Source organism: Zootoca vivipara, chromosome 15 (assembly GCF_963506605.1).
Source record: "Zootoca vivipara chromosome 15, rZooViv1.1, whole genome shotgun sequence".
NCBI lineage: Eukaryota > Metazoa > Chordata > Lepidosauria > Squamata > Lacertidae > Zootoca > Zootoca vivipara.
Window position 1 is genome coordinate 33,538,625 of NC_083290.1, and position 27,326 is coordinate 33,565,950.

Sequence of the window (27,326 nt, forward strand, 5' to 3'; positions counted from 1 at the left end):
CTTCATTCTGTAAAATGACTCCAGTTTACAAATACTGTGGTACCTCTGGTTGCGAACGAGATCCGTTCTGGAGGCCCGTTCACAATGTGAAAAGGCCGCAACCTGAAGCGCCGTATCTGCGCAGGTGCGCGGTGCGATTTGGCACTCGTGTGCATGCGCGAAGTACCTTTCCGGTACTTCCGGGTCCGCAGGATGCAACCTGAGCAAACGTAACATGAGGCATTACTGTATTTAAAATGATATTTCACACCTGCCCATAGCAGAAGGAAGGCGTGCTCTGGCCTTGACCACTGGCCTAGGCACCAAGGGCCTCTGTATGCTGCCTGCACCCCTTGATGCCCCAAAAGACTAGCACAGCAAGGGGAAGACTACCTGACCCCCCATCAAACAGCCATGGAAGGTTCAGCTGCCCCAACACATGCTTTCCTCTTCCCTCCCCCTTCCTTCTTCCTTGTATATCACATCTATGAGCCTGTGGGCAATGGCTACCTTATGGTATTAGCTTGTTGGGGAGGCAGTCTGGATGATGCCCTGAGTCCCTTCCAGTTCTTGGGATCCTGTATCTTTGGGGGTATGAGAGCAAGCTTGCCAAACCAGTTCCTTTGTCTAGGTAATGGCTTTGGCCGACTGGTTAAGCATTAATATAAGCAAAAATGTTGCTCTGTGTATAACAAATGCTTGGTTCTCTCTGCCCCCCACCAACCAGCTACTAAGCAGGAGAACAATAACCTACATTTGGGAGAAATAGCCAGGAAGCCAGAGACACTGATTTATGCTTGCTATGTGCTGGAGCCAAAGCTGTGACAAATGGTGAAGCAAGATATTTTGGGGTATTAATCCTGTGAGCGCCTCTAACCTTATGCTCAGGCTGGATATATATGTAAATAAAACTGTATATCCTAAAGACGTGATGCAGGTGGCGCTGTGGGTTAAACCACAGAGCCTAGGGCTCACTGATCACAAGGTCGGCGGTTCGGATCCCCGCGACGGGGTGAGCTCCCATTGCTCGCAGGGCCGGCCCTACGTGCAGGCTGGGTGGTGCAGGGCACCATGGCGCCAGCCCGCCAGGAGTGCGCTGCGAGCTGCGCCCACCCGCCCACCGCACTGGGAAACGGGGCGGGAGGGCGCCAGAGAGATCGCGCTGTGCCTGCTTGCCCGCCCGCCGCGCAGCGCGCTGCGCCCACCCACCCGCTGCACTGGGAAACAGGGCGGCAGGGCACCGGAGAGATCCGGCGCACCACTGCGCCAGGGGCGCTTAAGACGGTCCTGGTTGCTCGGTCCCAGCTCCTGCCAACCTAGCAGCTTGAAAGCATGTCAAAGTCCAAGTAGATAAATAGGTACCACTACAGCGGGAAGGTAAACGGCGTTTCCGGGTGCTGTACTGGTTCGCCAGAAGTGGCTTAGTCATGCTGGCCACATGACCTGGAAGCTGTATGCTGGCTCCCTTGGCCAATAATGCGAGATGAGCGTGCAACCCCAGAGTCGGTCACGACTGGACCTAATGGTCAGGGGTCCCTTTACCTATCCTAAAGACACCACAGACTCTGCTGATCTTCAGTCCTAGAAAACTGAACACTGAGAAAGCTCTGGAATCTCTCATGAGGTGGCATGTAGCAACACATACAGGGCTTAGGAAGTATTCAGTGTCTTGTGAGTGCCAAATATTCAGAATCATGTATTTGCAAATCTTAGGTACTCACCAAAGAGTGAGATGAGAATCAGCCCGCAAGAGATGGAGGAAGTCAGGAAAATCACCGTGAGAGCCATTCTTCTGCTGGGAGGCTGTCACTTTTGGTGCAAAAACTGAAACTCTACTGAGACTAAGCAGGATTGTTCTTTATCTCGTACGTGAGCTAAAGCAAACAGCCGAGTTGAAAATTCTGAACCACCCTCAAGCACAAGAACCTCCCTTGATGCGAAAGGGTGTAGATGTTTCTCCTTTGTGCTTGCTGCAGCTTAGGGGCAGTTCATACAAAGGATGGAGGAACAATTCAATTCAGTAGGTTCTACCTACTCAGTGCTTTTATTTTCTAGAAAAATAGGTGCCGGTACTCACCATGAAGTTACTACAGTAAGTGCCACACTTTATAACAACAACAAAAAGAGGTACTGGTACTGTGTACATTTAAGTACCCCCCTGAAAAATTGCTTTGCCAAAACACTGTATATTAGGAGACATTTGCTGGTGAATTTCCACGATGGCGTTTATTTTAATATATATATAAAAATACTAACTGATGTGGAAAAGTGGAGAAATGAACTTGAGATTGGAAATGGACAGATGTATCCACCTCCAGTTCACAAAATAAGAAATACACAGTGGTATTTGTTGTGTATTGAGTCAAAGGATTTTTATATCTGTATTGCTATTGTCTGTATTTGCATTAGGGTAAAGTAACTGCCTTTTGGTTCCAGAAGGTACAGCTACTATTGGTTCATTTAAGCTGCTGTATTTGGATCCTCTGTCTTATTGGTTTCCTCTAAAAGGCAGCACTGTAATTGCCTGATATTGTTCCCTCCCAAATGTATCCCTTTCTAGCTAGTCCCCCATCCCTATAAATGTAGTTTTCCTCTCCTCAGAGCTTAGTCTTGTTTGCTTTAATAAAGAAGTGTTACTAGAGAACTGTCTCCAGCATATTATGTCAAGAGAGCTGAAATCACGAACCCCACGTCACAACAGTATTGCTATTGCAAACAATAATTTCCTTTATTAGTTGCCTATTACAAAAGGTTTCTAGGAGCAAAGTAAAATGATTTTGTTTTCCAAGCCTTTTCCAATTCCAAGTATTTTGCTGGCACAACTACACACATCTTCACTATTTAATTTGCATTCTCTCTGTGTGTGTTTAGGTTAATTGTTATTAGATTTTTTTCTAATGCCAATCTTTTGATTATTTCATTTTCAAAGAACAGGTTGTCATGCAGACATGGGAAAGCAAGATGCAAAATGTTTAAAATGTATTGACAAGACAAGGGAAATGCAGACATCACTCAAAAACTCTCAAGAGTTTACCCAGTACACCCAACATTACATAAATCTGACCCCACATTTTGACTGGAGACTGTTGGAATCCAGATGATTTTAAACACACACACACACACACACACACACACACCTGTGATTGGGCAGGTGTGTGCACTCAGTTTAGTCCTTATGGGAATCTTCCAGAGTCCAAGTAGCTACATCCTTTGTGATGGATAAGAGGTAACCTAGGAAGAGAAATATCATGGGCTCTCTCTTGTACCTCTCACCCAAACCAACAGTGAAAAATTGGTATATGACTTCTCTTTAAGGAAAAAAGTTAGAGATGTACAAGAGACAGAAAGAGATTGCTGAACTCTGGAAAGACAAGACTCACCACTTTTTAAAAATATATATATATATAATTTTTATTAAGGATTTTACACAGGTAGTACAATGTCTCATATTCTCATATTCTTTCCCATGCATCATTTTTACACATTAAACTTGACTGTTAAGACATTAGGAAGAAAGGGGGGGAGAGGTAGGTGGGTGGGGTGGGGTGCCAATGTTTCTATTTTCCTTGGTATGTGTAGGGGTTCAGTGTCAGCGTTGGTCGTGCAGGTTCTCTGTGGTTCGCTTGTGCTCCTTTGTTGGTGAGAGAGGTCGGGGGTTGGCATAGGATGCACTTGTTCATTTGTGTTTGGCTGTGGTGGTCTTTGGTTTCTTGTGTGAGTGGAGTGGGTGGGTGTTTTGTTTGGGTTAGCCATATTGGGTTGTTTAGGAGAGCCTGTATTTGGTTTTGTGCTAGCCAGGGTATTTGGGTGTCTTCTAGTTTGTCCTGTATTTCTTGTGTTGTCAGGGGTTTGTTGTTTTTATAGAAGTCTGATAAGCAATATAGGCCTTTGGGTTGCCAGGTTTTTATTTGGAGGTTTTGGGCTGCGTGGTGGAATAGTGGGGGGTAGGCCAGGGGAATTAAGACTCACCACTTTCACGTTCTACAGGGCAAATTGGTTCTCCTAGTTGACAGCTGAAGTTATATGTGCAGGGATCAGATTGGCATGTGCTTGTGACGTCATGAGACATGGAGCTTTGCAACAATTTAAAACTTTACTCCGATCCGACCCTCAAACCTCCTCCCCAATAAGGCAGCAAATGAAATCCTGATTGCTTAAACATTTCAGCTGGTGGCACCAGCTGCCCCCTTCATGGCCACTATCCTGCAGCTTGGTTTGACTATCTGAATGCACACTGCCTTTGAAGAACAGTCAGAAAGCAGTTACAGGATGCTGTGGGCCAAGGGCAGATGTTTTCTTGAGGATGTTCTTCTATTATCATTTTAGTTCCATTGGCTCTTGGCCTGGTTCCAGGTCTAATTCAAAGCGCACTTCGAATGCCTTAAATAAAGGATGGGGAAAACTTGTGGTCCTCTAGATCTTGTTGGACAACAACTCCCACCAGCCCCAACCGACAGGAACGAGGGGAGCTGTGGCCTAGCAAGAGCTGGAGCACCATAAATTCCTGATCCCTGTCCTAAATCATTTGGGAACCACCTTCTCCGACATGATCCCACCTGTCCACTGTGTTTGGATCTGCTCTGCATCCTATCACCACCAGAAGCATCATTGCTGAAAACATGGATCAGGACTTCTTTGGTTGCAGCACCCAGACTGTGAAACTTCCTCCCCTGGAAGGTCCTTCTGGCCTTTTCCTTGTCAGCCTTGTGGCATCTAGATGTCAGCGCTGGACCATGGCTGGGAGCTAGACATGAGTCAGGAGGTATGGGACAAGCTAGTAGTCATGAAGCCGGAGCAAGACAGCTGTCAGGACTAAAGGACAGCAAGGATACAGGAATGCACCAGAGCTCAGGAAGAAGTTGTTGCTTGAATGAGGAAGTCATCTTCTGCTCCACAGATCCAATGGCCAGTCTGAATGAGTGGATTCAGTCTCCAACCTGAAGGCACTTCACCAAGGAGGCTGCCACCAGCAACTCAGTGCTGCTTCCCCTGTGCAGTTTGGCGGCATGCAGATGTTCCTTTGTGTGCAAAGTGTGGCGTGGGGCTGTTTAAAAGCCCTTTTGTAAACACCCTTGTGCTGCTCTTTAAACCTTGCACAAGCTGCCTGCCTCCTCGCTGACCACCCCACTTTTCGACCACACTGGACCAATCTGGCTGGGCAAACCAGATCCAGGGTTGTCTCTCAAACCAGTGTAGCTGGCAATCTAGATCCAGTGTGCATCCCTAATATTTTCCTCCTGTTTAATCTGGAGTTACACTTCCCAGAAAAAATCCATTGTTGGGGGAACCCCAAAAAGCCTATTGCCAGCACCTGATTGCAATGTTTGAATGACCTGCTTACAATATTAAGTCCCCACCCTTGCAGTGAAGTTATTAAACTGAATCATCCATTTGCATGCTCCTGAACTTAACTAGATGGCTGTTCGACTCCTACGCATAAATGCAGGCTTCAGAGTAGATGCAGTGGTACATCTGGGGTTTTTTTAATTGGAAGCAACAGAAAGTTCCGTTTATTGACTCTGCAAAGGAAATACAGATCAGACTGGGAGATTAATTATTAACAGAGCTGTCAAAAGAATCGGGCAGCACCTTCCCAGCACAAACACTATTCTCCAGATAAGCTGAGAACAGGGCTGAGGACAACTTCCCCCGAATGGTTCTCCTAGCACCGTGATCCCTAACATGGGGCCCACCCCCACAGGGGGGCAATTTAATTTTTAAGGGGGGGCAATTTGATAATGTTTAGACCAAGTTGATGGCCTTTTAGGCTTCCTCCATGTGAATAGTTCACTTTTTGAATAATAAGGATTATGCCACCGGGGGTGGGGGGGGTGGGAATCAGGATTTTTGAGATGCTTAGGTGGGACATGGCCAAAAAACCCAGGTTGGGAACCATTGTCCTAGCACATCTTACCAAATTTCTCCACTGAGCACAAAATACGCTACCCGGACATTTAGCTGTTGCAGGATTGGTTGTTTGTGGACATGGGTGCAACATGAAACTTGACTTGACACATTTTGGCCGTCATACCTAAGGTTATGAGTTCGAACAGGGGATCTTTCTGTGACAACTGGATCAGGTGGCATTGTGAAAGTCCTGAACCTGTGACTGAACTCAGGTAATGGGCTGGATGACAGCCAATTACCTGAATCCCAGTGAGATGGAGGCTCTGGATTCAAGTGTGCCCAGGTCGGGGGAATTGTCCATTTGCTTGTTCTATATGGCGTTGCGCTCAATCTGAAAGAACGGGCGCAGCGTTGGGGTTGCTCCTTGATTCAGCATTGCCTCTGGAGGCTGAAGGTCTTACGTGTGTGCAGAAGTACCTGCTGTCAGCTTTGGCTGGTATGCCAGCCACAATGGTGGTCTAAGCCCTGGTAGCTTCTGGACCCAATAACTGCAACATGCTGGGGCTTCCTTTGGTTAGGAAGCTGCAGCTGGCATAAAACTCTCATGTGTGGCTGTGGTCTGGGGCAACCTATGGACAACTTATGACACCCCTGTTAAAAGTGTTGTAAAAGGTAAAACAAAAGTTAAAGGAGCCCTGGACGGTTAAGTCCAGTCAACGGCGATTATGGGGTTGCGGCGCTCATCTCACTTTCAGGCTAAGGGAACCGGCGTTTGTCTGCAGACAGCTTTCCGGGTCATGACTAAACCACTTCTGGTGCAATGGGACACAGTGATGGAAACCAGAGGGCACGGAAATGCCGTTTACCTTCCTGCCACAATGGTACCTATTTATCTACTTGCACTGGCGTGCTTTCGAACTGCTAGGTTGGCAGAAGCTGGGACAGAACAACAGGAGCTCACTCCGTTGCGGGGATTCGAACCGCCGACCTTCTGATCGGCATGCCAAAGAGGCTCAGTGGTTGAGACCACAGCCCCACCCGCGTCACAGCTGCCAGTTTGCTACTGTGTTAGATTCAGAGTTTTGCTACAGGTATATAAAACCCTGTGTGGTTCCAGACCAGGGCATTTGAGAAGCTGTCTCTCCAGCTACATCCCAAACTAGTCACACACACTTTTAGCAACATTGTGCCAACAATGTTAGATTGCTGATATTTGTTGAAAACTTTTCTTTTCACCTAAGCCTTTCCAAATCAATCTATTTTATTCCTGCTGTTTTTAATTCCTGCCAGTTTTTCTGTTTTAGTACCATTCTAGGATCTTTAAGCGATTCCTCAATAGTTTAATTAATTTTTCAGTTTGCTCAGCTGGGAATTATTTTCAATTGCCCTCTTAAAGCATGCTTTCTTATGTGGTTGCAGTTTTATGTCAGACACCTTGCAAGGTCATTGACCCTGAAAGGCAGGCTGAAAATATTTAAAATAAATATATAAAAATAATGAATGAAGCAATCTGCTTTGAGGTGGAACTGCTTTCATACGCAACAGGCCACAGAAACAAACACTTTTCCCAAAGTTTTTTTTTTAATATAAAAAACAAATACTTTTATTTATGAAAAATAATATGTTTTTCAAACTGTACATAAAAATATTTCAGTGCTTTCCTAGCTTCTCATGTAACAGAAGGATCTCATTGCCATTTAAAAAAATTAGCCAACATGAAAATGGTTAGAGGACTCTAGCCAGGATTCACAGACCTGTTGATATCTATAAGTATAAATTATGTGCTAGATCTACTTTTATAAAAAAGAAAAGAAACAGAAGATCAAAAGTCCATTGAATAAACATAATTGCACAATATGTATTAAAATACTGAAGGCGCCCTTAGAGAATCCATTGTTAGGATATTCTGATATAAGGTTACATACAGGTTAGTTGCAGAAGCTTTTGGGAGGGGCAGGAAGAAGAAACATCTTATTATTGAAGATGCAAAGAGTCTACTCATCCCCAAGGTGGCATTGTTGACTGGGTGCAGTTCCTCTGTGCATCACAAGGGGGCAGAAGAAACCAACCAAATATTCTCCGTTCTTAAAGCCAAAACTGCGAGGATTCATCCAAAACTGGGCTTCAAGTTACTGTGGGAGTTTTTGGAGGAGACGGGAGTGGCTCAGTGACACAATGAAGCTGTTTAGAAGGGGTTACTCAGAGAAAACAAAGAGAAATTGCAGGGGAGGTCCAATGCCTGCACTACAGATGTTCCCCACTCATCCCAGCATTTGCAAATCAATTTTGAAATAGCTTTTTTAAAAATAACTATTTGCAGTTGTAAAACTTGCATTTCTTTCCGCATTTAAAAATAGCAGTAAAAGTTGGTCACCTAAATGGCAACGAAAAGAAAAGCCAAAGGCAGCCTCCCTCCCTTTGCTGGCCACTTTCGTCGAGGGGGATTCCTGCTCGGTGACAAAAGACACACTCTTGCCCTAACCTGCCTAGTCTCCCCTCCCAGGTACTCTTGATAGCAAACAGAAAATGATCCAATTTACACATCAACTTTCATATCTGAATAACTGGGAACTGCAGGTGGACAGAGGGCTCTTGCTATTTTGAGTGGCATGGAGGACATCCCATTTCATCCCCCCCCCCCGATAATAATAATACTAATAATAAAAGCAATTTAAGAACAGAGACTGGACTATAGAAGAAGAAGAAGAAGAAGAAGAAGAAGAAGAAGAAGAAGAAGAAGAAGAAGAAGAAGAAGAAGAAGAAGAAGAAGAAGAAGAAGAAGAGTTTGGATTTGATATCTCGCTTTATCACTACCCGAAGGAGTCTCAAAGCGGCTAACAATCTCCTTTCCCCTCCTCCCCGACAACAGACACCCTGTGAGGTGGGTGGGGCTGAGAGACATCAAATGACTAGCCCAAGGTCACCCAGCAGCTGCATGTGGAGGAGCGGAGACGCGAACCCGGTTCTCCAGATTACGAGTCTACCGCTCTTAACCACTACACCACACTGGCTCTATCAAAGCTCTTTGTCCAGTGCTGAGATAATACAAATTCTGCAGCAAGAGACAACCTGCAAACATTCTGCAAACCAAACTAATGTGCATTCATTTCCTTTGCTTGCATAATTCATTCTGCTGCAACCAAGTTATGGAAAGCGGCCAGTGATCTAAAGGTGCATCACACATTGAATATCCTACAGATATTCCTACTCTGAAGAATCTCCCATGGTCTAGAAACTTGAAAAAGGAGAGGTGTCATTCTGCAGCTTTCCCGCACTAACTCAAGTTCAGAGAACATCCCCCCCTCTTCCCTTTAACCTAAGCTGCACTATTTCTTTGCCATCTGCTCCAGAGCACCCAATGCCCTCTGATCCTTTTGGGATACTCCAAGGAAAGGTGGGTCAAGGAAGCACCTCACTCTGGCTGCAGGTTTCAGATCTGCCCTGGCACATTTTTTCCATGTCAAGAAGAGCCAATCCCAGCATGGCTGCTTCCTCCAATAAGAGAGAGAGAAAAAGGAATGAATCACATCTTGCAAAGCAAAGCAAAGACCCACTGGTATTTTTTCGAGTAGTTGCAGCCTCTTGGACACGACTCGGGCACCAAGAGGAAGAGTTCTGAAAGGTGTTACAAAAAGCTCATCTCACAAGTCCTTGCGAAGTCTCATTGATGGTGGTTCCTTGAAAACTGCTCCTTCGAAGGACACACCTGCAAAACCTCACCCAGGAGCTCTGAAGGCAGGCAGGCAGACATCCCAGAGCCAGTGCTTCCAGCTTCTCTGCATTGCATGGGATTGCTAGAACCACTTGAAGCACTTGGAGGGTGCTGCCAAGCCCTTACACCAAGGATCCTGCTTGGCTCTGAGCAGGCACCATGACGGGTACGGCCCCCATGCGGCTCAGGGTGGAGGAGGTGAGCCCTTGGGTGGGGGCAGCAGGCTCGTGTAGTCGGGGGGCCTGTGGCTGAGCCCCGTTTGTCCTGTGGAGGGTGTTCCTATGGATTGGCACATTGGCGTGGTGGCAATGGACCCCGTTTGCCATTGGGGGGAAGTAGAGGGGCAAGGACTGGCTGGAGAGGCTGGGCGTTGGCGTGTGGGTCCCGCTGCAGTGGTTGCTGAAAGGGGGCTTGTAGCCCACCGTGCTTCCAGTGGCTGTGGTGATGGAGGCCGTGTCTGAGGGCGGCTTGGATGGGTAGAGTTTGTGATCCCGGGTCGTGTTCATGGAGGACAAGGTGCCGTTTTTGGAAACGATATCAGAGCCAGGACTTTTCGCCCAGGAAAGAGTCTTTGGGGCAACAGCATCTTCCCTGTGAAGGTGGGGAAGGGGAGAGAAAAAGACGAACTCGTGAGGGGAAAGGAGCGAGAGGAAGAACCTGTCCGTTTTGGTTTCCTGTTTCTGTTATAAAACAAGTGCTGCAACCTGATCCTAGGGCTAGGTAAAGGTAAAGGGGCCCCTGACCATCAGGTCCAGTCGTGTCCGACTCTGGGGTTGTGGCGCTCATCTTGCTGTATAGGCCGAGGGAGCCGGCGTTTGTCCGCAGACAGCTTCCGGGTCATGTGGCCAGCATGACAAAGGTGCTTCTGGCGAACCAGAGCAGCACACAGAAACGCTGTTTACCTTCCCGCCGGAGTGGTCCCTATTTATCTATTTGCACTTTGATGTGCTTTTGAACTGCTAGGTGGGCAGGAGCTGGGATTGAGCAACGGGAGCTCACCCCGTTGCAAGGATTCGATCCTAGGGCTAGCTTTTATTAAATCTGTTTATAGATGACCACAAGAATTTACTGTTTAGGAACTACCAATCTTTTTCATGTCTGCAGGTGGAAATATGTTAACACAATACTGGAAAACAACTACTAACCAGACTGGCCTAGACTATGGAACAGCTATGGTGGATATGAATGTAATCAACAATGCATTGTACCCGAATGAATCTCAGGGAAGGGAGAAATAAGGGACAATTTCTCCCTTCCCTGAGATTCATCTGGGTATCATGCGTTGTTGATTTCTGTTTGATATTATTGCATTTGTTTCTTTCAAAGACAGCAATCTGTTCACTGCTGTTGCGTTTAAAAGAAGTATTTCCAAACAGCATTTAGCCTCTTTAGTTGTGCCTGGTCACAACTTGCCTGCCTTGTGGGGCAATTTAAGAACCTCGTTTTCACTCACTTGATCTCATTGGCCATTTCCTCCTGCGTTTCTTTCTTCTTCCTTCTGTAGAAGAGCATCTGAAGTGGAAACAAAATGATCAGGCCAAGTCCAATGAGGGCTCCTATGACGGCACCAGCCACCATGGCTCCATTGATCGCTGCAAAGGAAGTCACAGCAGAGAGAAAACAGAAAATGGTAAGAGTGGGAAGAGAAGAGATTCTAGGATCACAGCCGTGGGAAATCTGATAGGAACATAAAGAAGGGCCCTGCTGGATCAGACCAGTGGTCCATCTAGTCCCGCATCCTGTCCTCACAGTGGCCAATGAGATGCCTATGAAAAGCCCGCAAGCAGGAACCGAGAACAAGAGCACTCTCCCCTCCTGCGGTTTCCAGCAACTGGTCTCGAGGAGCGTTACTTTCTCTGACAGTGGAGATACAACACAGCCATTGAGGATTGTTGTCAGGCGGCAGAGGAACCAACCCCCACAGCAGGTTGTCAGGAATGGACAAGGCAAGGAAAAGTCCTTACCTTCTGCTTTTATTCAATATTCACAGAGAGAAGCTTGGGAATGCAGCCTCTCAGAATAATGGCATTGTCCCAAGTGAATCTCCACCCCCTCCATCTCTCCCACTTCCTCTTGAGTCATCACTATGGGTGCTGATAAGTGCCCTCTGCTTTTGAGCTCTTTGCTCTCCTACTTTCAAGGCTCACCAGGGTCGGGGGGGCAGGAATCCTTTCTAAAGACACTGAGTCCATCAGCTGTTGCCCCCCCCACCGGTGCTTCTTCTTCTTCCCTCTCCCCCATTATTTCTCAGCTTTTCCCCTCATCTGCCTCTGTGACCTCCCTCAAACCCCTGTTGTGATTCAGAACTGTCTTCTCCTTCTCTGGGTCAAGGCTAGGGAGGCGGTCTCTACCATTCCTCCTCTGCCCAGTCCCTGACATCAGTAGAGACTCAGCTACACCTGTCAATTATAACATTTAAAATGTGTTATAAAAAATGTGATACCAGATAGCGCTACAGAGCAGCAATATATCGACAGTGGTAAATTGCATTGGGAGCTATATAGTGTTTTTATAGCGTTTTTCATATCTGTGTAGATCCAGCCTTGATGTGGCCCCAGAATGCAGCACAGGCCCTCTTCTCCTTCCCTAGTCATGTCAAAAATGTGCAGCAGGAGAAGAATCTGAATATGGAAGGGTTAAGAACCCTTGACGCTTCCATTTCCATGCAAAGGGTTCACTGGCAGCTCCGTAGGGTGAAACCAAGATTGCACTCACGTGGATACACCTCCAGGGTGATGGTGCAGCTGGAAGAGCCAGCATCGCTGGAAGCATTGCAGAAATAGGTTCCGGACATACCCGCCGTGAGGTTGTTTAGCCTCAGAATCCCCCTCTTGCGGTCTGCAAAAATTACAACAGAAACAAGGCTTCAGAGCAACAGCTTATTTCGGTTGGGATCTTTTCATCCAGTGATATTGTCCTAAAAGCCTGGAATGAGCTTGGCTGGGTCAGGCCAAAGGCTTATCCAGGCCAGCTTCCTGGTTTTTGTACAGTGTGAGATGCCAAGCAGGGCAGGAGCACAACGCCCACTTGCTCCTGCCTGTAAATCCCAGAAACTGTTATTCAAAGGGATACTGCCTCTGCTGCCACAACCAGTAGCCATGGATAGCCTTATTCTCAAGGGACAGATCTACACTTGTTGTTTATAACGTTAAAATGCATTCTTAAAATGAGACACCAAGGGGTGCTGCAGAGTGGCGAACTACTGACAAAGGGAAACTGCCACTGAACCTTATAGAAAGTTCAATTTAATAATGTTTGGAAGATCAATGTAGATCGAGCCCAGCTGTAGACAGGCTGTGTTTGCGCATAAAGCTAAACTGCCATTTGCCAGTTCAGAGACAAAGCTGAACCCCTCCTGTACTTCAAACATCTTTACATCTAAGATAGGCTTGGGGAACCTGACTCTAGCTCCCATCAGCCTCAGCTAGCATGGCCAATGATCAGGCATGATGGGAGTTGTAGTCCAACAATATATGGAGGGCCACAGGTTGCCCCTCAAGCCTGGTCCTTAGATGTAGTCTTTGTCTTCATCTGTGCAAGAGGCATTAACTCTATGTAAACTGCTTTGTGGTTTGTTTAGAATTAATCAGTGCACAAATTTTATGAAATAAATAAAATTTATTAATTAATGACCACTTGAGCCCTTATAGTCCATAAACTTTATGAGTTTTTCTTTAAACCAAGCACTATCTACTGATGTTTTCTTATAGAACCATGGAATTGTAGAGTTGGAAGTGACCACCAGGATCACCCTTGCAATGCACGAATCTTTTGCCCAACCCACGACCCTGAGATTAAGAGTCTCATGCTGATATTTCAAATTCCATCTTCTAGATATTTAAGGACCAGCTGTATTTGTTTTATATGTTGTAGGCTAGGTTGTTCTATTTTATGAAAGAGTGGATTATAAATATTTTAAAAACTCATTAAGAAATTTGCAGAATGCTAGTGCATGACTAAACAACAACAAATTGCATGGGCTCCCCAAACCCTCTGCACCTCAGTCTTCTCTCTTCTGAGGTAAGCCTACCCAGTTCCCCCAAGCGTTCCTTACAGGACCTGCTTTGCACATCCTCAACCATCTCTGTGACCCTCCTCTGAATCTGTTCCCACACGGACATATTCATTTCCTACCTTGCACGGGTTCAAAGAAAACTTGACTGGTGGGTCCAGTGCGTCTCCAGTTGTACATAGGGATAGGCTTGCCAAAAGTAGAATTGCAGGTCATGGTAATGTTCCCCCCGACACGAGGGCTTCCATGAATCTGACACTTTGGCAGGGATGGTGGAACTGCAAAAGGAAAGAATGAGGCTTAAAAATCTGTACCAAGTGGCCCATAGTAATGAAGGTAAACAGATGGAAAGTTATAACATTGCCATCTACTGGCCACAAGCAACACTGCAGTTGGTTCTGCATAAGGAGGGGGAGAAATCCATTCAGTTTGCATTTTAATGCAAACCTATCTAATTTGGTGCCTCCCATGCACTGAAATGCAACTATCATCTGAAGGCAGCCCTGTTTAGGGAGGCTTTTAATGTTTAATAGATTATTTCATTTCATTTTTCTGTTGGAAGCCACCCCGAGTGGCTGGGGAAACCCAGCCAGATGGGCGGGGTACAAATAAATAATCATCATCATCATCATCATCATCATTTGAAATTCACACTTGCCCCATTTTTGCAGTGCAGATCTCCAACAACTAAAATGTGTACTGAAAAAGCATGCATAGTCGTACCTTGGAAGTCGAACGGAATCTGTTCCATAAGTCCGTTTGACTTCCAAAATGTTCGGAAACCAAAGTGCAGCTTCTGATTTGCTGCAGGAAGCTCCTGCAGCCAATCAGAAGCCCCATTGGATGATCGGCTTCCAAAAATAGTTCGCAAACCAGAACAGTCACTTCTGGGTTTGTGGTGTTCAGAAGTCAAAACGTTCGAGAACTAAGCTGTTCGAAAACCAAGGTACGACTGTATTAGGGGAAAGTGTGCACCAAACAACACATACATTAGTGAAAATAATGTGCACAACATCTTTATATGCAGGAAAATTGCATGCAAAGATGCAAACATTAGAAGATATGCACACAAAGGCACATGTGAATTTTCATGAGGGCATTAGAAAAATGGGGGAAAGATCACAGGAATAGGGTGTGAGCAACTGAAATCAACAGATTTGTCAATTCCAAGTACTGATAGCATTGGCAATCATTGTAGGGCTGTGTCCACATCAGCTCCCTCTCTTGAAATCCTGACTGCTTTGATTCTTAATGCCTTGGTTCATATTGCCCTAGTGACACTACAGGGGATAAACCTTGTTGCTACGTTTTTGTTTTAAAAATATTTTCAAAATTTGTCTTTGTAAAATGTTACCACCCAGAAGAAAAACAACGCCCAACTATTAAGCACATTTGTGATATGAAATTATGATGCAGAATTTTCTGGCGAACTCAGTCTGGTGTACTAAAACGAGGGCTGTAAGCAGCTGCTTGTCTAGTGACCGTAGGACAGCAGAAAATACCTCCAAGTTCAGGTTCCCCCAAACCCACAGCTAGTCAAGGCTCAATTCACCTAGGACTGTAAGGTTGATGAGTCCAATGTTTTGCTCGCTCCCACTGTTGAGGAGGTTAACTGTGCACATGTACTGCCCTGAGTCGGCTTCTTTGGTATTATTAATTGCAATGGAGACATTATTGAAAGGCATGGGATAGAGGAAGCTGAGCCGACGGTTGAAATCCGAATCTACCACCTTTGTCCCGCCAGACATGTACACCATGATCTGAAAGGCAGAAAAGACAGAAAAGGGATTTAATACAGCAGCATTGCCAAAATAGGAAAACAGAGAATTCAGAGTGGCTAAACACAACAACAACAACAATTTTTTTTTATTTTTTGCATACTGCCCTTCATCCAAAGATCACAGGGTGGCTCACAACAAAAGGCTGAGACAGAATGCATAATCAAAACAAGAAGAAACCAAAAACTCCCACTCCCAAAACTTTATGCTAGGAAAAGTAGCTTGACGTTAAATCATAGCTGCCAAGTTATCCCTTTTTTACAGGGATTTTCCCTTATGCTGAATAGGCTTCCTCGCGAGAAAAGGGAAAACTTGGCAGCTATGCATTAAATGGATGCTGTTGTTTTTATTAACGATATGCATATGCTGCCCAATCAGTTCAGTTTTTATTACAAAGCCAGCAATACAGAATAACATAATTCCAAACGAAAGAAAATCAGCTATAACAACACCAGAAATAAAACAATTACACAAAAGGGATTTGCAATGTGTCATTCAATAGAAGGGATTTACGTTTCTTGATAGCTAAAGTGCAGAATTTAGCCATGTCATATGCTGCCCAATAACAGAGCCGACTGCGTTGAAGTGTTGGAAAAGTGACCAGTACCTGGAGGATGTCACAAGAAGGAGAATTGTATGTTGAAACAAATGCTGTGGCGCCACAGAAGGTGATTTGTTTTATAAAAGAACCACAAGGAAGAAGAAGCAGAGGAGGAGGAGGAGGAGGAGGAGGAGGAGTTTGGATTTGATATCCCGCTTTATCACTACCCTAAGGAGTCTCAAAGTGGCTAACATTCTCCTTTCCCTTCCTCCCCCACAACAAACACTCTGTGAGGTGAGTGGGGCTGAGAGACTCCAAAGAAGTACGACTAGCCCAAGGTCACCCAGCAGCTGCATGTGGAGGAGCCGAGACGATTGGGTATCTATCTTCTTAGGTCAGTGTTTGAACCAGTGTGCCATGGCACCCTGGGGTGCTTTGAATGATGGTCAGGGGTGCCGCGGTCAACACTGGCCTCAATCCCTTTTCCTTTCCCTCCCTTCTCTGATGCCTTCTTGCATCTCTGGTTCCCAAAGGCTTGCACACAAGAGTTTGGAGTCAGTGCTAGTTCTACTCAGAGTAGACTCATTGAAATCAATGGCCTTAACTTGCTTAGGTTCTGTTATGAGTTTGGGGTGGGGTGGGGGTGTCAGACCTGTCTAATCCCTGGAGCCAGCAAGTGTTAAAATCTAATCAAACCTTCTAATTTCTGGATCCAGCACAGATTCCATTGCTGGAATAGCCAGCCTGGTAATGGCCCACTAAAGATGAGTTGTTATGTGAACACAGGGAGTGGCTCTGTGCTAGAGGGCAAATGGGTGGGCCTGCCTCCCTGGTTAGTTAGTTAGTTTATTGAATTTATATACCGCCCTATACCCGGAGGTCTCAGGACGGTTCACAGAAAAGATTGCTATATATAGATTCAAAATAAGAACAATAACCCAATAACACCCCCACCCCCAAAGAGCCACATTTTAAAAAGGGTATAGGATGTCAATCAGGTCAACCAAAGGCCTGGTTAAAAAGGAACATTTTTGCCTGGCGCCTAAAGGTGTATAATGAAGGCGTCAGGTGAACTTCCCTAAGGAGAGCATTTTACAGTTGCAGAGAAGACCCATTCTCATGTTGCCACCCTTCAAACCTCTTGAGGAGGAGGCATGCGAAGGGGAGCCTCAGAAGATGATCTCAGGGTCCGGGTAGGTTCATATGGAAAGAGGCGGTCCTTGAGGTATTGCGGTCCTGAGCCGTTTAAGGCTTTATGGGTCAAAACTAGCACTTGGGCCCAGAAACTAATCGGTAGCTGGTGCAGTCGGACCAGGATCGGTGTAATAGTTGAGAGTTTTGTAGTGGAGCAGGCAATGGTTGGTTTCTGTTTTGAATCCAAGGCTATGGCTATGGGAGAAGCAAGTTCTTCTTGAGGTGTTAATGTTGTGAACCCCTAAAGCAGAGGCTCAGGTAGTATATATGTGTAAATAAACCATATATCATAAAGACACCACAGTTTTCACTGTGCCTCATTCCAAAGAAATTCAGACTCTAGGTAAATGCCTGGGACCCCTGGGATTTTGCATCGCTTGGAGATTGGGGTGGAGTGCAACAGTTCATTAATTTTAACGAGTCAGCTCATTGAACCCGTTATGTGAAAATATACATCAATAAATGCATACTGCTGAAAAATAGATGCATGTCACATAAAATGGAAATATTGCAATTGATTTTTCATCCTTGTGCATTTTTGCTGCTGGCTACAATGAAAGCTACCATGGTGCTGTTGTATGTGCAGGAAGCTCCCCCCCAACCTCTACAATGTTTATTATTATTATTATTATTATTATTATTATTATTATTATTATTTTCATTGCCACTGATCCCTGATTTGTTGTTACTTGGTCATCCTTTCCTGAATGTCAACAAGACAGTCCCCCCCCCCGACTCCTGGGGAATTCCAACAGGAATAGGAAATGGGAGGAGAAGTTGATGTTGGTCACTTATTCCAGAATTGAAATCTGGAAAGGAACTCATGGTCAGAATGGAAATCAATCCAGTCTGTTGTTGTTGTCTTCAGTCCTCAAACAGCATGAAATTGGCAAGAGGTCCCCACCCCCACACATTTCATATAAATTGTGTCTCTATTGCATTGAAACAAATGGTGTGGAAAGAATTATGTTAAATCCAAAATTTACACAACCAACCAATTCTGTAAATTCTGTAAAATAATGTGGGCAGTGAGATGAACAGCAAAGCATTTGATGGCACCTGAACTGCGGTGGAATGGAAACAGTGCTGCTTGTGGCAAAGCAAGGCCATAAAGGAAAACAGCCCTCTTACATCCACACCTGTACTGCATGGTCCTATATGATCCTCCACCAATCTGGTGCTTTCTAGAAGTATTGGTCCCCAACTCTGTTTAGGGAAGTTTTTGATGTTTGAAGTTTTCTTCTGTTTTTAGTGTTCTGTTGGGAGCCACCCAGAGTGGCTAGGGAATAATAATAATAATAATAATAATAATAATAATAATAATAATAATAATAAGTGCCCGTCAACACAGCCAAATATCACCCGTGATGGGAGATGCAGGACAACCCCGCTTCCTGCTGAACTTCCACTGAAGACCTTTCTATTTCAGCTGGCATTTTAAGTATTTTTTTATGGTTTATTATAGAGCACAGCTTTCCAAACTTTTCATGTTGGTGACACACATTTTAGACATGCATCATTTTGTGATACAGTAATTCAGCTTTACTAGCAAACATGAGGTTAAATGAACGCCTTTCCAGCTCCGGGAGGAGTGTAGGGAGCGTTCGTGCCACACACCTATTCACTGCTGCCGACACACTTACGTGTCGCGACACACAGTTTTTTAGAAAGCCCTGGCTTAGAGGGCTATGGTGCTATAAGCAGCATATAAATTGTTGAAATATATAAAATGAACAATAACCCAAGGCATCTAGTGTGGTCAGGGGAGGCTATCTTATACAATTGAGGACCACACGGCGAACATCATAGAAGGATGCGCCAAGGACATAGTGGGGAGGGCTGCCAGGGCAATGACCTCGGGCAGATTTCTTTCGGTGGCACATTTGGCTCCTCACTGGACAAATAATTCGGATCAGATCCCAGCATCGCAAAACGACTCCGGGCTGGCAAGGCAGCATGAGAAGGATGCAACAGCCATGAGCCAAGGCTGGGATGCAAGGGCGCATGGCTGTTGCGTCTTTCTCATGCCGTGGCTGCCCTGCCAGCCCCGAACTGGAATCAGCCTCACAAAGTGGCTCAGAGCTGGCGTTGCTCCAGCAGCACTGGCTGGACTGGCACAGCAGGCTCCGTTTACCTTCTGCGCCCTGCGCCATCCCTTGGTTTGTTTGTGTGCCCCGGGTGGCAGCAAACCATGCTATGCCACTGGGATGTCCTCATATATCTGAGTAGCTCTGTGACATCATCACAGTCACTATGTGATCCCTCTTTGTACAGGTCAGCCATTTGCAACCTGGTGCCCTGAGCCAACTGCGGCCTCTCCAGAATGTGTAAATGGATGTGCTTTAGCATGTTCTGGTGCAAACAGAGCAGTATCAAGGGTTTCACTACTGCAGCATGGCTCCAGTCTGGTTGCTAAGGTAACAGCATATGTTCCCTCTCCCTTCCAACAAATACTTCACAGCACATTCAACAATCGCTGTATACAGAGAACACTTTGAGGGACCCAGAAATGTTTCCGAAAGGTATCCCCAATCTGACCTCTAGTTAGGGTCATATTTACTAAGAAATCCCTGTTGCCTTGCAGCCAGTGTCTTTGCAAGTGAAGATGCACTTCAGGAAGAAAATGTCATAGATGCACACATACACTTAGCGGCTGAGTTTGAACATCACATTCTATAGTTTATCGTGATGGGAACAAGGCCTATTCCCCTCTTCAGGTTTCCATCAATCTGCCTCCCCATTTTTCCTCCACCGCAGTGACAAGGAAAAGACTGGAAGCTTTTGCATCCAATTTCAGTTAGCCACAGTTTAGTGTTACGTCTGAACTCTAAACTGTAGTTCATCTTAACCAGGGTTTGTTGAAAAAAACACCACACACCTGGCTTGAAGCTGTCTCATTTCAAACAAGCCATAGTTAAGATCAGTGCTTTTTTTTCCCTTAAAAAAATGTTCAGGGGTACAATGGAACCTCTACTTATGACCACAATCCGTTCTTGAGGCCCGCCCTTATGGCAAAATGGGTTGCTGGTAGAAGTGCTGTTGTGCGCAGGCGCATTTGGCGGCACCCCGCTTCTGCGCATGTGCGAATCATGGCAAACCCAGTGTTTACTTCCAGGTTTGCTGCAGTAGCAACTTGGAACGGGCCTAAGTAGAGTGGGACGTAAGTAGAGGTTCTACTGTACTCTCATTTTGACACAAGAAAACCACCATTTTATAGTTCAAATCGGGAAAAATAAATACAGTAAATGGATAAAGTACAAAGATTCACAAAATGTTTAGGGGTATGCGTATCTTTGCGTTACCCCCATAAAAAAAAAAAGCACTGGTTAAGATCAACCACAGTTTGTTGGGCTTGGAGAACATGGCGAGGTTCAGTTAGTCAAACTTGAAAGCCCAAGCTTCTAAACTTCTCCTCGTGGCCATGTTGGAAATGAAGAGGAGGGGGCCGTGTGTGAGCCAAAGGCTCCCCATGTCTCAATCCTGATATGACACTGTAGTCAAAGCAGAACCTGAGATGGAGTGGAAAATGCCCCTGCTCCTCCCTGCAAGGTGTACAGTACCCAAGGCAAAGCAACTCAGAAAGGATTACTGCCACCAAGCCAGCTGTCTGAGGGAAGAACTGTGAGGCACGAATCGCTCTGTGCTCCTGGTATGGATGCTGTTCCCGGTTCTGCTCCTGCAGGGCAGAGGGGAGACTGCTCTTTATTCAAGGGCAAGTAAAACTGCTCCTGACATTGGCTGTACCTTTAAGAACTGTTAACCTGTGTTCGACTTTTCTTTTTCCTCCTCCCTCCCATTTAGCTTTTCTCGTGTGCCATGTACTTTTAGATTGTGAGGGGGGACCATCTGAGAACCGACTGTTGTAAGCCGCTCTGAGAGCTGTAAGAGTTGAACGAATCAGCCATGTTTGTTAATTTCAGTGCGCCTACAATTTTAAGTTGTAAAAAGGGACGCGGGTGGCGCTGTTGTCTAAACCACTGAGTGTCTTGGGCTTGCCGATTGGAAGGTCGGCGGTTCGAATCCCTACGACGGGGTGAGCTCCCGTTGCTCTGTCCCAGCTTCTTCCAACCCAGCAGTTTGAAAGCACGCCGATGCAAGTAGATAAATAGGTACCATTGTGGCAGGAAGGTAAACAGCATTTCTGTGCGCTCTTACACTCATCATGGTGCCCCGTTGCGGCAGAAGCGGCTTAGACATGCTGGCCACATGACCCAAAAAGTTGTCTGTGGACAAACACTGGCTCCCTCGGCCTGAAAAGTGAGATGAGCACCACAATCCCATAGTTGCTTTTGTCTAGACTTAACCATTCAGGGGTCCTTGACCTTACCCTTTACAACGATAAGTAAGTAATATTCTTTTGGTACCCCGAACAGAAAACAACACCTCTCAAGGGAATATTAATAAATTAAACAACTTATGATTTGCTGCCCTTTCATGGTACCCCAAATCAGTTGCCTGGCATGTCCCTCTCACTCTCTAATGGGAGGGCTGGCCCTAATAGAGACCTGGCCACATTGACCTGGACCTCCTTCTTCCTGTCTTTTTCGAAGAAGCAGAAATGAATAAGTGATGCTCCAGAGCTCCTCCGCTTTGACAACCCATTCCCCATTTGCCACAGTGACAAGTCTAGCACATCAAGCGGATGCTGCTTGGTTGCCGTGGCAACAACATCCAACAGCTTGGATTCAGGCACACAGGGAGACCAGCATTGCTCTTTGGAGGCAGAAAGGTGTGGCTGGAGAAATCAGGGCAGACCTCGGCTGAAGTCACCTGCTAATGCCAGACTAAAAGCGCCCTGAGAGTGCTCGAAGCTTCAATTCCCAGAGTTCCCTGGGAAGAATCGTAGAGCTGGAATAGTCCACGAGGGTCATCTAGTCCAATCCCCTGTGATGTAGGAATCTTTTGCCCAATTTGTGACTTGAATAATTGATTGTTAAACCACATTGGGATTCTGTGAGGAGAATAGGGTCTCCTGACAACGCTTGGCACCCTTGACAAACCACATTTCCCAGGGATATTGGGTGGGGGGCAGGTATGATGGCTCAGAGCTTGTTGAGATTTTGGTCCTCCAGGGCAAGGTGTGGGGTGGGTTAAGGTAAGTCTGAGATCTCCATCTTTCTGCCTTGCTCTAGTTATTTCTGTGCATCAAATCAAAACACCAGAAATGAACACAGGTAAGCCTAAGAAAGATCTGAGGGTGCCTGATGCTAAGCGGGTTTTAAGCCAGGCATAGGCAACCTTGGCCCTGCAGCTGTTTTGGGACTAGAATTCCCATCATCCCTGACCACTGGTCCTGTTAGCTAGGGATGATGGGAGTTGTAGTCGAGTTATAGGGCCGAGTTTGCCTATGCCTGTTTTAAGCAAACTGCAGCAAGCAGGAGTCCACCCCCCCATCTAATGCAAATAGCAGACATGTGGTCTCAGATATGGATTAATTTCATTGAGTAAAGGTGAGCTGAATGTAATCCCTACTCTCTTCACTAGGGTCCCAATCCAGGTCAGCTACCCCCAATACATCTGCAATTAAAAAAAACACAGAATATAAATCATCATAATCATCAGAACTTCATTTTATTTCGTTTAATGGTTTTTTTGGAAGCCGCCCAGAGTGGCTGGGGGAACCCGGCCAGATGGGCGGGGTATAAATAATATATTATTATTATTATTATTATTATTATTATTATTATTATTATTATTATTAAAAAAGCAAGCGAATTTGCTAAAGTGGAGGGAACTTATCTATATACTGGGGAAAGTTTAGCCTGCTTAAATTTATGATGGATGTTCCCACCTGGGAACTAATAGTGGCTTGTGAACAGGGTAGCGATTTTAATCTGGAACTCAGTACAAGCTAACAGAGGCAAATTCTCCATCCTCTGCTGCATGCTGTGCTCCTGATAACCCCCAACACTAGTTATTTGCAATTTATTAAAAGGTTGTGCAACTGCAGGTGAAGCACTGAGTGGGATAGGTAAGTGTGTGGACAGCAAAACTGCCCCTACCATCAAGGCAGCTGCCTCAGGAACAGAGTTCTGTTTGGATTTTGATGTGAAACCACCTAATTCACACTTATGCAAACAATTCACACATCTCTGAATATTGTGATGCAACCAAATTATGAATACAAAAATGTGTCTATGAGGGAGAATTGTCCATAAAAATGCACAGACAGTATTACTGGGCGGCAGCGGGGGGTGGGGAGACGACACATATCGGAATTATTTATATTAGGGAAACTTGCAAACAAAACTGCAAAATTGCAAACAATGCTCGCAGTAAAATACCGATTAATTTTCACGATGACTTTAAAACAACAACAACACTGATGTGGAAATGTGGAGAACAGAACTTTAATATAAAATGACAGAAATTGAACTTCAGTCATGCCTACCCAGGAGGGCGGCAGTCCCCCAAGCCATTCCTTCTGAGTCCTCTCTGGATATTTGCCCCAAACCATGAAGCCTGACAGTTCTTGCCATTGGTGCCTTTCCAATGGGCTCCTAAGCAAGCCTCTTGTCCACAGGTGCAATCAAGGATGCTGTACCATCATCAGTTTGGAAGTACAGTGGTGCCTTGCTAGACGAAATTAATTCGTTCCACGGGTCAATTCGTGTAACGAATTTTTCGTCTAGCGAGTCCCAGTTTCCCATAAGAATGCATTGATATGATTAAACTGCCTGTCTGTGGAATTTAGGTAGGGGAGGAAGTCTTTTGTTGCCTCAGGCAGGAAAATGTATTGGGCTAGCCTGGGCGAACAGAGAGGGCAGATTTTACTTTTGAATCAGTCCGCGGCTTCATGATCTGCAACCTCTCTAGACTGCGTCAACTCACCCAGCTGTAAAATGGGAAGAATGCGGCTTCTCAGCTTCCAACGGTCTTTGGGGTCTGAATCCATTACTAACTGTAAAGTGCTATGAGATGTACTTAAGGTGTGCATGCACACATGCATGCAAAAATTGGGGTGTGGGTGGGTGGGGAGAGACTCGGGGACGCGAAGGGAAGGGAAGGGGGGGGGAAACAAAAAACTGGGAAAAGTCCATTTGGATTTTCGGAATGGTGTGAGAAATGCACTTGGGCATCAACAGCAAAGAAACATTTCCTCTATCAGCCGTGCTCTCTCACCCCTCTTCAGCAAGGAATAGTCCTTTCTGAAGTGCCTGTGGCTACTTCCTTTATGACGTTTGCAAGTGATTGCAGATGACGGACAGATGGTGGCACTTGATTGAAGTGTGGGAGGGGCTGGTTTAGCAATAAATAAATAAAAGGGCTGGAGGGCAAAACTAGACCTCCTGGCTTGCCAAGAATGGCCCCTACGCTGGACATTCCCCCACCCTTGGTCATACTTGCAGAAAAAGACAACATTCTCATGATAACATCTCTTAGCTGACTTTATTTCCTTTTATTCAGTTAATTATCCCTTAAAAATAATAATTCTCATTTCCCAGATTTAATTCCTTTTCGATTTGTTACTTTGCAGTATGCCTGCATTTGTGCTGTGCCTAATTATCAATGACAATCTTTTCTGTTACTGTTCAGTGGTATATTTCTTTTTTCATTTATGAATTGCTTCCCATATAGATCCGATCATATAAGCCCCCACCTGCAGCCTGAAGAGATAACAACCTTGACCTCACTCCCCATGAGAACTGTGGCTGCAAAAGTGAATAAATGGATTTTGTTTTATATTTATTTCACAAAATGGATTGCAAAAGACCTCGAAGCTGTTGACAAATGAATGAAACAAGATTAGTGGTAGAAACAGTTTAAAGCAACTACCTAGAATGTTGTTTAAAAATAAAATAAAATCATTGCTAAACTAAAAACAGATTAAAACACACAGAAACTTTCTACATTTCTGGGTAGGTTTCTCTAAGCAAAAATGTTTCTTAGCAGGCATCTGAAAGTGTGATGAAGGAGCCTGCCTAATAATAATAATTTATTCATACCCCACCCATCTGGCTGGGTTTCAAGAGGCAGGGAGTTCCAGAGTCCAGGTGCTGTGACATTAAACAATTGATTCCTTATAAATGTAAAATGGGTATTATGTAATAGTGCCAGGTCTGCTGCCTCCCACTCCCAGCTGAAAATATCCTTTTCTCCAAACCCCTCTCTTCCTCAGAGACTCCATCTCTGCTCCCACCCTGATTCCTGCCTCTCCTGGTAACAGCCGGTGCTGCTGTCACCTTCCTCTTAAACTCTTAGCAGAAGCTCCCTTTGTATGTGTGGCAGAGCCTTCCCTATAACATCCACAGAGGCAGAGGGCAAAAATAAGCAGATTGAGTCGCAGAATACATTTTCATCTTGGCACCATAGCAGCCGCAGTTTACAGTACTCCGATTTCTTACAAGCTCCTATTCATTTTTCTTACCAATGAACACCCCCCCCCCCCAAGAAAAAGCCCCTACCAGTTTTTGTATGATAATTTGCTTAAAAGTCTCAAATTTAGACAGACCTTGGCGACCTTTCCTTTTTGTCCCATGTAATTGATACATATCTATCTATCTATCTATCTATCTATCTATCTATCTATCTATCTATCTATCTATCTATCTATCTATCATCTCTATCTATCATCTATCTACAGTGGAACCTCGGTTTATGAACACCTCGGTTTACGAATTTTCGGTTTACAAACGCCGAGGACCCATCTGGAATGGATTAATTCACTTTCCATTACTTTCAATGGGAAAGTTCGCTTCAGTTTATAAAAGCTTCAGTTTATGAACAGACTTCTGGAACCAATTACACCCATGCTTCGGGTTATGTACGCTTCAGGTTGAGTACTCCACGGACCGTCTGGAACAGATTGATCCACTTTCCATTACTTTCAATGGGAAAGTTCGCTTCAGTTTATGAACAGATTTCCGGAACCAATTGTGTTCATAAACCGAGGTACCACTGTATCTATATCTATCTATCTATCTATCTATCTATCTATCTATCTATCTATCTATCTAATCTGCAGGTCTTCCCTGAAAGGTGAGTCCATTCCCTTATGAGAACTGGTTGGCAGGGATTTCTGCATACAGTTGTACCTTGGAAGTCGAACAGAATCCGTTCCATAAGTTTGTTCAACTTCCAAAACATTGGCTGCAGGAAGCTCCTGCAGCCAATAGGAAGCCTTGCCGGACGTTCGGCTTCCAAAAATAGTTTGCAAACCAGATCAGTCACTTCCGGATTTGTGGCGTTTCGGAGCCAAAACGTTCAAGAACTAAGCTGTTCGAAAACCAAGGTACGACTGTAATTGAAATGAATTGTACCTGTTTGACTGTATTTTATTACGGTTGGTGTCATTGAAATTTATTGTATTGATGGCTAGTTTATTTTGTTAGCCATCTTATGAAAGTCTTTTTTTTTTGCTTTTGCTTTGAAAAGCAGGGTCTGAGTTTCTAAATAAAATAAAATAAGTGGCAGAGTATAAATCAGTGTTAGCCAATGTGAGGCCCTCCATATGTCATTGGACTACAAATCCCATCATCCCTGTCCATTCACCATGTTGGCAGAGGCTGGTGGGAGTTTCATAGATTTCATAGAATTATTAAGTTGGAAGGGAGTACGAGGGTCATCTAGTCCAACCCCCTCCAATGCAGGAATCTTTTGCCCAATGTGGGGCTCGAACCCATGACCCTGTGATTAAGAGTCTTAATCAATTGGGCTATCGGGAGTGGAAGTTCAACAACATCTGGACGGTCATAGGTTCCCCTGCAGGGCTGAGAGCTCCCGGCAGATGCCCAACTACACAGACTGTTGACGCCAGTTCTACACATATATAGCCAAATGTGTGGGTGCTGGTGTTATAAGAATTTTAAGGCCTCAAATATAGAATAAATATTCATAAATGCAAACATAGCTAAATGTATGAGCCATGTGTCTGAAATAGTATGGGAGAGCAATCCTGAAGCCATTTTGACTCTCCCAAGGACCTCAAATATTCCTCTGCAGTAAGGGAGGCAAATGGGGAAAGCCTTCCCATTGTCCTTTTGCTTGCAAATCCTGCCTTTAGGGCATATTTGTGTATGAATAGGGTGAGCCTGTGAGAATGGCCAGGCTGCCCAGGTAATGCAACCAGTGACCATTATCAGGTACCCTGGCCAACAGAAGGCTGCCTCCTTCTGCGATATATGTATGATGTTTTGGGGGGTGGTCTTGGTCTACAGGGTGGGCAATTTCAAAAGTCTATATAAGGGCTTGCACACCATTGTTCGGCGTTCTCCCTCCTGCGTGTGGTGAGTGGGGTTGCAACAGTTCCTTGAATAAAGATCA

At 45.2% G+C, this 27,326-nt stretch overlaps 2 protein-coding genes across 3 annotated transcripts in view; both read right to left on the minus strand.

The window, feature by feature from the left end:
* VSIG2 (V-set and immunoglobulin domain containing 2) overlaps window positions 1–5,806 on the minus strand; it is a 28,070-nt gene extending 22,264 nt beyond the window's left edge. Inside the window, exon 1 of the mRNA XM_035139703.2 lies at window positions 1,701–5,806. Coding sequence (XP_034995594.2) covers window positions 1,701–1,767 — 67 coding nt within the window. The 5' untranslated portion in view covers window positions 1,768–5,806. The remainder of the gene's footprint in view (window positions 1–1,700) is intronic.
* A 1,600-nt stretch (window positions 5,807–7,406) lies between these two features.
* Window positions 7,407–27,326, minus strand: part of ESAM (endothelial cell adhesion molecule) — an 89,845-nt gene continuing 69,925 nt past the window's right edge. For both annotated transcript variants that reach the window (XM_035139065.2, XM_035139066.2), the window contains exons 3-7: window positions 15,103–15,310; window positions 13,673–13,828; window positions 12,254–12,376; window positions 10,992–11,130; window positions 7,407–10,129 (exon numbers count right to left, since the gene is read on the minus strand). In XM_035139065.2, coding sequence (XP_034994956.2) covers window positions 9,661–10,129; window positions 10,992–11,130; window positions 12,254–12,376; window positions 13,673–13,828; window positions 15,103–15,310 — 1,095 coding nt within the window. In that variant the 3' untranslated portion in view covers window positions 7,407–9,660. The remainder of the gene's footprint in view (window positions 10,130–10,991; window positions 11,131–12,253; window positions 12,377–13,672; window positions 13,829–15,102; window positions 15,311–27,326) is intronic.